This window comes from Anastrepha ludens, chromosome 6 (assembly GCF_028408465.1).
Source record: "Anastrepha ludens isolate Willacy chromosome 6, idAnaLude1.1, whole genome shotgun sequence".
In the NCBI taxonomy this organism is placed as follows: domain Eukaryota; kingdom Metazoa; phylum Arthropoda; class Insecta; order Diptera; family Tephritidae; genus Anastrepha; species Anastrepha ludens.
In genome coordinates, this window is record NC_071502.1 from 25,374,814 (window position 1) to 25,385,916 (window position 11,103).

At 41.6% G+C, this 11,103-nt stretch overlaps 2 protein-coding genes across 9 annotated transcripts in view; one reads left to right on the top strand and one right to left on the bottom strand.

Annotated features, from left to right (window-relative positions):
• The window catches only part of LOC128866947 (uncharacterized), a 111,363-nt gene that overhangs the window by 50,952 nt on the left and 49,308 nt on the right, over nucleotides 1-11,103 (bottom strand). The window lies entirely within an intron of this gene.
• Nucleotides 5,137-8,909, top strand: LOC128866950 (farnesyl pyrophosphate synthase-like). Its single transcript, XM_054108018.1, has 6 exons — nucleotides 5,137-5,217; nucleotides 5,506-5,576; nucleotides 5,651-5,791; nucleotides 5,884-6,245; nucleotides 6,309-6,535; nucleotides 8,701-8,909. The coding sequence occupies exons 1-6, from the start codon at nucleotides 5,175-5,177 to the stop codon at nucleotides 8,883-8,885; spliced, it is 1,029 nt and encodes a 342-aa protein (XP_053963993.1). The 5' UTR covers nucleotides 5,137-5,174; the 3' UTR covers nucleotides 8,886-8,909.

Sequence of the window (11,103 nt, forward strand, 5' to 3'; positions counted from 1 at the left end):
CGTGCCGCGCTGCGACACAATACCCTCTTCTGAAGACGACAATCTGCTGGCTTCCAGCCAAGATACGGCTGAGTTGGTAAAGAGTAAAGAAAGTGCCAGCCATAGCACTCCTTTACCAAACAAACAACAACAACAAATTCAAACAAAAACACTACAAAAGCCATTAGATGGCACTTAGAAAGGGAGGGAGACCACGAAAAAACCCAAGTCAGAGGGTCTTATCATGAAGACTCGCTATACGAAGGCTCGGTTCATTCTAAGCAAGATTGCTAAAAATGAACTAGCTGGAGCAGCTGATGAGTGCGACGCGGCTGACAAAGCTAAATAGCAACAGGTTAGTAAAAGAATATGAAAAATGCATATCAAAAAAGCCAAAAAGAAAAGATTATGCGTGGCATTTTGTTTTTGTTTTTGGGCTGTGTGAGGTAGGGTTCAAAATGCCTTCACATTCCGCACTCCAAAAGTATGGCTCCAGTCTTCATTCGTTTTCCTGACTGTCCTTATCTCGACTGACTCAGCGCATCAGCACATTTGCATAGCTATGACCCTTTGCGGGCTTTATTACAACAGATTCTAGTTTTACAAGACGCATTCGCGGCTTGTTCTTTTTTTGGCTTGGCTGACTTATTTTTCGGCTTCTTTTGGCTATTTTTCTTAATACTGCCAGACTCATCTTTTTTCTCTGAGAGTCCTTTTTTGTTCCCACTAGGTTCTGTAGCCCGGGGTATCTGAAAGCTAGCGGATGCAGCTGAACTGCTTGCCGGTTGCTTCAGGTTTGTTGTCGTAGGCGTGTGAATATATGCTGCTAGCTGGGTGGCAGCGCTCTTGTGCTGATTTGAGCTTGCCCTTTCGCCTTCTGCTGCCTTCCTTGAATATCTGTAGTTCAGCGTTACTCCAAGGATTGGATACTCCAACTTTGACTTCGTTGCTGATGTTTTTTTGGCGTCTGAACACCAGTTGCATAATATTTAGCACGAGCAATCTGCATTGGGAGATTGCATCCTCTTCAGTTTTTTTATCAGATCGAGTTGAGCAGATGTTTCAACTCGGACTGTGTTGCAGTTTGCTGGGATGGGAGTGACGAGCTGTTCTGCTGTTGCATGAAAGCTGGTTGGCGTTCGCTGCGCTGATTGTAGTCCTCTAATACTGACAGTGGAGGCATCTTTCTGCTCAACGCTGATTTTGGTATGCGCGTTGCTATTTGTTAAACCATCAGCTATGACGCCATTGAGTGCAATGTGAGCTGATCCGCTTCCAGTTGCATTCAGAATGGGTGCATTCCTTAACGTCGGATATCTTAGCAGTAGGCTAACTCCTCTAAAAGCCACTTCTGGATCCACACTGTCCTCATTACGTCTATCTTTGCTTCCTTCTTTCCTTTCTTCCTTTCATCTGTTGTTTTTGTTTTAAATTACTATTCATTTTCAGTTCTATTGGGTCGCGACTACAGGCTGCTATCCTCACACAAAAGTACAGTTTCCCTAAATGTCCCCATGGGAATCCATACAGGCTGGCTGGCCATGCAAGGATTGACTCTACGCTTCACGGCCAATAGAGTTCAGAGCCAAGACGGAAGCTAGTCATGATTTTTCAACTGAGCCGGCATCTCCAACTTAACTGATGTACCCGAAGGCTTGCCAAAGTTTTAACAGCACGGGGGCGATGCAGCATTAGCCCGGCAGCCGTTTCGGCAAGATGACATTCTTGTTTACTAAAGTCCCAGAATACTACAGTAACCAGCCATACTTGGCTTTGTAATGAGGCACTCGAATGTATTCCAAGATTCTTTTGCACTCAAAAGTTCGCATATCTACATTTAAAGTTGCTTGAGTTGCCATGGTAATTTGTAAGCACATTATTTGCATTTAATTCTGAACTACCCTAGGTTAGGTTAGGTTAGCCTGGATGGCAACAAGCGACACATAGAACTACCCTAATAATATTATAAAAGAAAAAAAAAAATATGAGCGAGCAATAAAATATGTAATAAGCAGAACTTTTCACTAAAGTGCCACTTAGTTTTAAGATTTCGCAAAAAGAAGTGAAACAGCTTTTTCTAAATTATCACGTAACGTATGGAAAAGCTTCTCTGTTTAGGCAACACTGATATTTTTTTTTTTAATACGCCAGATCAGAATATGCGTTCTCTGGGAGGGGAATAACTTTAGTGATTGCACCATGAAAGCGGCAACCTATTAATCGCACAGCACAGTTAGAATTTGTCTCTGGTGCTCTGCAGATGTGTAGTGATTTTTTCAAAGATTTAGAATTCATTAATAAAAATAAATCGTATAAGGCAACAAAAATCTAGAAAACGCGATAATACGATCGGAAAAAAAATGTCAGTAAATTTATTGAATTCAGCTCTTTTTCTTCTTATTGATTGACGCGATAACCGCTTACAACATTTTGGGCAAATTTAACAAAGCGCGCCAGTCATTTCTTTTTCGTGCTAAACGGCGCCAGTTGGAAACACCAATGAATTAGCTGTATTACTTTGTAGAATCAGACTACGAAAATGTTTTCATCGATGCGAGAAGGGTCCCGAATGCATGCAACGGTGGTTGCACGAGTTGTCTCAAACGCTAGCAGAACCAAAATCAAAACTGATTTTCCCAGGGGCGCATCCCAATATCGCACTTGTATGCACAAAGTCGGAACGCATCGACCCAAACCATTGACTATTCAGGAGGCATACAAGCAAAATCTTGGAAGAACTATGGGGTAAGTGAATGGTGAACAGGGGGAAAAAAGAAATGGGAACAAAAATTCTTACAATGCGCACTGTTAGATGTTCTGCAAATGCTTGAAATATGCTCAGCCAAATGATAAACCCAACGAGATCCACCAATATGGGCAGCCTTAGATGTTTTTAACGACAGTCCGACACCACGGTGCTCAAAAGCACAACGGATCAAATCAATGCGTTGATCAGCGCCCCAAAAGCGCAAAAAGCATTTAACGGTACCAATTGGCAGTGCGGAATGGACACACTAACCACCTTTGTGTAGTTCGAGGCCTGTCTAAACCTCTGCCATACTATGGGTCCGGCACCCGGTTGTAATGCAACTCCACATCGAGCCAAAAAAGCTCTACCCACATTTGGGTGTTAAATCACAACCACCCCGATACTCCCCGAAGGGCCTACCTCAAGAACAGGTCGGAGCAAGCTCCGAGGGCCTTGTTTCCCGAGGTACCAGATTTAAGTCTCCGGTCAGACTTCGTAGCCAAGACTACCAGTTGAGCTTCCATACAGCTCTGAACTGGTGGCCATACCCCAACTTCCACAACAGCACACACAAACTAAAACTAACTAAAAACTATTTTTCTTTAATTTCTTCGCCGTCTAAAAACCTCACGCGCATATTGTCCTAACAGTTCGGCATTCCGACGGCTGGCAATTACACCACTCACATCATACCGTCCATCAGTCCAACTAGTCCCCACACCCACAAGATCCCTAATGTCTGAGTACATTGGGCATTCACAGAGGACATGCACCCAGTCCTCTCTTGTCGACCCTCAAGCCGAACCAACTCCTGTAAGGAGCAAACCCAGGCTAAGGGAAAACCCCAAATCAGGAATTTCTCCACCAATGTGGACAGTAAGCAATCCCAAAATTTTGAGAGTCGATAGTTGGCTCTCCTTTTCTGCGTACACAATCGCAATTGTTGCTAAAGTCCAAAACCGCAGCAAGGTCCTCAAACCGCTTGCCGGCAGTACTTGGGGCAAAGACGAAAAAATGTTGCTGGCGACTGGTTCTGAATCATGCTGCGCCTGTCTGCTCGCCTGGAAGTAGTGATTCGCAGTGGATATAGATATGAAAATATACTGCTATCAGGAGACCCACGGGATGCCTCCTGATGTCCCTCTTACAACATTTACACAATGAGGCATAAATGCATAACAAAATGCTCAGCAAACAGTTTCTACTCGGGTGCTACCGAAGGATTCCCCCCTGCAGGCACTTGCAAGAACCTGAGCCGCCTTCCAGGCACGTTAGGAGGCATTTCTTCAAGTGTTCTGACGAGATCCAGGACAAAACGAACTTACAACTACTGCACCGGACAGCATACAGACAGGCGCTAAATGACATTCATTGGGAGACTCTTACCACCTTCCTAAACTCCCGAGCTCTGAATACCGTCATCGGAGTCCAACCGCCACCTATTGTAGATGAAAAGCCTGAGCTATCTCGAAAAGCCTGAGCTATCTGAACCTAATTGCGTTCTGGATACTGTAGCAAATTAAACTCTTACCTATCCAGAATCGACCCCGAGATATGTGAAGGCACACCGTACGATACGAACCACCTTTTCACACGCCCCATCAAACCTACTCACCTATCACCCCTCTTCCACCTGTCGAAACACCGCGTTATCTCGACCTACCGTTAGATGGGTTAGACGAAGACGACCGGTAACTATTGTACATCGCACTGATAGGGTTTAGTAAGCTAGTACAGCAACAACAACAACATTGACGCAACAATTGATCGACACAATTCACGCAATCTGCATGACGCACGGATCACTTTTATTTTAGCGCCGGACGAAGATAGATGGGAGATTTTAAAGCATCGAGATCTAAAACTACTCAGCTACATAAAAAATTCATCAGCTTTGCTTTTCTTTAGTATAGAAATAAAAAGTGTAAAGAACTCAATATGCAGCAAAAAGAAGGTGGCACAAAATTAATCACCCATTAGGAAGATTTACAATTTTTGCAAATGGCTGGCGTGGAATCCTCTTTTGAATGCTGGCCGTAAGCCAAGGTAGACCAAGGAAAACTTGAAGCCGAACAGTCGAAAGGGAAGCTAGAAGGAACGGGAATAGCTGGAGCCAATTAAAGTACATTGCCAAGCATTACACAAGATGGCGCGTAGGCGTGGTTGATACTCTATGTCCCACGAGGGATTGAGGACTGGAAGAGAAATACACAGCGGCAGCGCATAAAAGTCACAATCAACATTTCCATCACTCAAAATCATTCTTTTTTAGAACAAAGTCATTTAAAAATGGAGTGAATGATTAATTTTGTGCCACCTTATATATTCAGTAAATTTTTTATAGTGAATATTACTACTCGTATTCGAGCACTTATGATATTATCTTTCATTACTTTTTAGTACGAGTACTTTATCAACAACTGGAAATCTCGCCGTACCCTTGACGATGGCAAAAAATGAGATCTGTGAATTTATGGCTGTCTATCCAGGTACTTGAATAGAAAAATAATAAAACTTTCAGGGATTACTGAGCATAGACTCAGCCAAGGCGAATCTATTAAAGGTGGTGTTGGTAAATCAGCTAATTTGTTCTTGTTTCTTTCGCCGCGTCCGTGTAGCTGTCAGCACAGAATGAAACGCCAAAAAATATTGTTGTTGGTAGAGTGCCACCGCCTTTAATGAATGCGCCTTGGACTCAGCTGTTAATGGAACAAAAAAATTAAATCTGATATTTTTTTCTTTCCTTTCATTGCTGACGAGTCTCAATTTATTTACAGCTGTTGTAAACGAACTTACGGAGTTTGCTAATAGATACGAAAGCAAAGATGCTGCAGAATGGTTCAAGAAGGTAGTAAATACTGATTTTCTAAACACATTTATCCGAAGTTATCCAGTATTCAAAGAAATATTTCCACTTCACAGGCTTTGCAGTACAACTTGTCACCGACCAACACAAAAAATAGTATAACTACCGTTTTGACTTACAAAAATTTAGTCAAAAAGGATCAACTCACTGCAGAAAAATTAAGATTGGCGCATTTGCTTGGCTGGTGTCTCGAAGTGGTAGGCTTCTCGCTCTCACACTTCTGAAAAAAAACATATCTATAGTTTTTACTAACTCCAATTATATTTGTAAATTTGTATGTGCTCCACAGCTGCACTCCATGATCCTCATCACCGATGATATCTTGGACAACAGCACCACACGTCGGGGCCAATTGTGTTGGTATAAATTGGAAGACGTTGGTCTCAATGCTGTCAACGATGTGTTCATGATTGAAAATGGTATCTATGAACTACTCAAAAAACATTTCCGTCACTTGGACTGCTATGTGGAGCTGATCGAATTGTTTCGCCAAAGTACCTTTAAATGCATGTTTGGGCAGTCAATGGATATGCTTGTCGGTCGCAGGAGTGTGACCACTTTCACTAGGGCCACATACGACGCAATTGCAATGAATAAAACTGCCAGCTACTTTTTCTATTTACCCATCGCAGTGGCTTTACATTTGGCGAAGTGAGCAAGCAGAAATTGTTATGAGAGTAAAGCAAAAAATATTTTAATAATCTTCATTTTTAGCGTTAAAGACCAAAGAATTTTTAGCGAATGTGAAACCATTTCATTGGAGTTGGGTAATTATTGTCAAGCGCAAAATGATTTCCTTGATTGTTTTGGTAATCCCGAGTTTACTGGTAAGATTGGCTCAGACATACAAGCCAATAAGTGTTCCTGGTTGGCGGTGGTGTGCATGGAATTGGCAAATCCGGCACAAAAGTCTATCATGGCAGAGTGTTATGGACAAAATGGTAGGCATACGATGGCACAAAATTAATCATCCAATTGTGTTTTTGCATATATTTTCTACCAAATACAAAGGTGAGGTTAGGTTAAGTGTCTGCGCTAGCTTGGGGCCCACTTGTACAAATATTCAAAAGACGTCCGTTGTAATGCTATACAGGGGAAAGGAGTAGGGAAAGAAGAAGGAGCCTTGGGATTAGCGGAAGGGAGACATGCACTTACTCGGACGGTGGCTGATTTACGTTCGTAATCAGCCGCAACAAACTACTGATGAACTTCACCAGCTGTGTGATATTTAAACCCGCTATATCCGCGGGCGTAGCGAAAAAATGAGTGCCCAGATGTCGAAATCTCTGCCAGACGAGAGCAGGGCAGCTGAGAAGAAGGTATTGAGATGATTCCACCTCGTCCTCAAGGCAGCTTCTGCAGAACGGACTTGAGGCAATGCCAAGTCTTACCGCATGGACACCTAACACACAATGTACGGTAAGGAGACCCACCAAATTCGAGAGCTGGGGCTTTGTTAGCCTTAGGAGTTCCCTTGAGCGTCCCCGATGTACCCGTGGCCAGAAGGATCTCGCGGCCTTGCATGTTTGCGCACTCGCTGAGTTGACTCGAGGTCCATCTTTCCAAGAGTAGACCACAGGTTCTTAAGGGAACCTGATGCCGCAGAGGCATACAACGGAACTTCAGCGTACATCTTGAATACCACCAGATTACGCCGATGACATCTGTACCTTGCCTACAAAGCACTCCGACATGCAGAAGAAGCTCGACGTTTGGCGGAAGAATCAAAGAAAGTCGGGCTCAAGATTAATGGGGAAAAAACTAGATCGCTTCAAGTAAATGTCACGGATCCAAGCAGTAGCTTCAGCGTTATGAATTCTAGCATTCAAAACGTCAACAAGTTCACCTACCTGGGAAGTTTAATTTCTACGGACGGAGGTGCAGCGGACGACATACTCGGTCAAAACTAGCCGAATCGCAAACAAAGCTCAGCTGAACAAAATATGGAATTCTGCAGCGATTTCCACACATATAAAGCTGCGTATTTTCAACTCAAATATAAAATCGGTGCTTTTGCATGGCTGTGATATCTGGCTCATGACAGACTTCCTCGCAAATAAGCTGCAAGTTTTTGTCAACAAAGTTTTAAGACGTTTATTGCGGACTTGGTGACCCAGAACAATCAACAAAAGAGAGCTTTGGACGAATCCCAGACTTAAATAAAGCAGAGGAAGCGGCTGTAGATTGGTCATACTCTTCGAAAGGATGCCACAGAAATATGCAAGCAAGCACTCGATTGGAGCCCGCAAGGCAGTAGAAAAAAGGGACGCCCTAGCTGCACTGGGAAGAGGACTCATGAAAAAGAACTTAAGGCTGCAGTGAAATCTTTCAAGAAGTCAAAGTCATGGAGAACAGAAATTAAGAGATAATACGATATTGCTTCCCCATACCCTCGCGGCTGTGATGTCGACTGAAGTACCTTTCCTCCTTCTTTCTCAAGTCCTGGAAATAGTAATTGTATCCATCCGGCACGTCGAGATTGAACTTATTTTCGTCACTAAAATAGTAGAAAAAAGTAGTATTTCCATTCACCGGGATCGTTTTTTGTAACAGAACTCCAAGCCAGCCATGTGGTCCCTTGCAAAATCGAGGCGACGTTCCTTGCGAAATTTATTTAAAGGAGGTTTTTTCGTAATTTTTTGTTCTTGGTGTGGCGCTTATACTTCTTGAATAGCCTTTCGAGTAGTGGATTTGCTGGCTGCAACATTTGCTATTTCTTCAATTTTTGCTCTTGAAAGGGCGGAATTTGATGCAATCTTAAGAATTCTGTGGGTTTTCTTCGGTGCCAAAGCCATCGCAGTTCTGCTTTTGTAGTTCTTACAATAGGAAGCACCTTGTTTCTCGTAAAGCTCGTTGGGACTTCGACCAATCTTTTTGGCAATTTGGCGATTTGAAAGCGCCTCTGAGATCAAGAGGCCTTCTTTACGCGATCTGTTAAACCTTTCCGCTTTCCCATTTTATTAGAATTAAGAAGTTTTCGATCAAACACAATGAATACGAACATTTTTTTTATTTGTATAAAAACGTCCTATACTCGTAGCAGAAAACTTTTTGTTTTCTTGTTAGTCAATTGAGCTTCATACATTCATACATTTTCCAATTTCAGATCCCCAGAAGATCGCGCGTGTTAAACAGCTCTACGAAGAATTGAAGATACCCAACATCTATGCCAAATACGAAGCGGAAACATACAACAGAATACAAACGCGTATTCAACAAACATCGGATGATGTGCCACGTGAAGTTTTACAAGAAATACTTAACACAATTTATCGTAGGGAAGTGAAATAAAAACAAAATAAATTAATAAAACTGTGCTCGGATTCTCAAATTGTTTATGGGCAAGCGTTTTGAGTGTTTTGATTTGATAGTTGATCGTATTTAATTGGGGCCTTCTAAATGCAATGAAGCGAAGAACTCGGAATCATTGCAATAACACGTGAACTTCGGAAATACCAACAAATGCGAATGTGACGTGGGTATAGTAGTTATTGTTACACTTCGTTACCTGCTATGCAGTCGGGTACCGATTTTGGTGTTGTATGAGCGAAGCTTCATGGGAGAGAACTTGATGGGAGATATTTCATACTTTCCCCTATATTCAACCTCCACATACAAAAGTTTACTGTACATAGCATAAGTGTTGCATTTCGGAATTGTTCTAGGAGTAAGCGGGATATTTCCTTATTTACGAGGAAAAACTTCATATTTGGAGCATATTCTACGGAACCCGAAATATGAACCCGAAAATATGAACCCAAGATTGGAAGAAAAGGTATCGGGAGCACGCAGTTTTCTTGGTTGACGAATCGGTAGTGGATCGGTATACAACGTGTTGGTCCCCTCTTGGAAGCAGCTAGAGATCGCGAATCATTTTTAAATATAGTTTAAAATTTGTATTAAAAACAATAAATAAAAAAAAAATTTTAATAAAAAATTGTAAAAAAAATTTTATTACTTCAGATTGTAAAGGGTGGTTAAATTTCAAGGGCCGATGTTGAATGTGAACCACGCCGAAACGTCAAGATTTTTTCTGTATTTCATTTGACACTTTTCAATTTCAGACTAATTCAATTTGAACCGTGGAAAAATACACAATCGAGCAACGCGTTAAAGTTATTCAGGCTTATTATGAAAACGGGCATTCAAATCAAAATGCATATCGCGCACTTCGTCAAGAAAATCATCTTCAGTGAAGAGGCACATTTTCACCTCAGTGGATTCGTCAATAAGCAGAATTGCCGGATTTGGGTGAATGATAATCCAAGAGCACACAGCTAACAAAACAACGGCTCTTTTGCGCGATAAATTTGATGGCCGAATAATCTCACGTTGCGGCGATGTCAATTGGCCGCCAAGGTCATGTGATTTGACACCGTTGGACTTCTTTCTTTGGGGTTATTTGAAAGAAAAGGTGTACATCGATAAGCCACCAACAATTCAAGAGCTAAAGGATGAGATGCACATTAGCTAAAGGATGAGATAATTCGGCATATCTGGCAAATTCCCTCAGAGTCGAATACGGTCTGCTAAGTAGTACACCTCTAAAAATCTTTTCACCATAGATTTCTACCCGCTCACTTCACACGCATTCACACATCCGTCCACTCAGTCGTTGTTCAGACGGCAACAAAGTAACATGAGTGGAGGCTGCCGTGATTTTTTTTTTTCGTATATCACTAAAACAGTCTATGATCAGCCTGATTCTGTCAAATTCGGAGAGCCGGTTAACAGATATTGATTAGACCTCTAAAATATTTTTGCCATGGATTTGCTCTTAAAAAATTTATATGGGTATACGACTGTTACCAACATAGAACTGATCAGTATGCTGATGTATAATATACACTTTACTTATAGATAATAACAACTTAGACTCCTAAATTACAGCTTAGGCTTCTAACAAAGATGCTTTTATACAAATTGTAATAAAACGTTTTGTATTTGGTGCAACTGTGGATTTGGGGAAATTGAATAGAAGCGTAATATTACAAGTTAACTCACCTCATAGTCTTTAAAAAGCCAATGACAAACCTTCAGTTTCAGTTTTAGCATTAAAAAGTTTCTTAAAAACCCATCCGCATTAATAAAAAATATTTTTTTTTTCATATTTTGATCGCAAATCATATCACAATCAAGTAAATCCCAAAGGCTATTTTGAATGTGTGCAATGCTCGGCTAAAATTCGGCTTTTGTTCGCCGAAGCCGAACTGGAACCGAACAGAACATTTGTGTCTCAACATGGCCGAAGCCGAGGCCACAACCACAGCAAATTCACACCCACTTTTACAGCGCCAATTTTAGGGGAAGTGTATAGACTAACTTCCCCTCCAAAAAAACTTCCACTTATACCAACTAAAGCATACATACATATATTATTTGGGTGACTCAAAGCTTGACTTGGCTTGCTGGTTCAACGCCTTAGCATTTTATGTTCATTGCTACAACAAAAAACACCTAAAACGAGTTGAAAGTCATAAAAGATGTTATCTGGCTGACTGATTAAGCG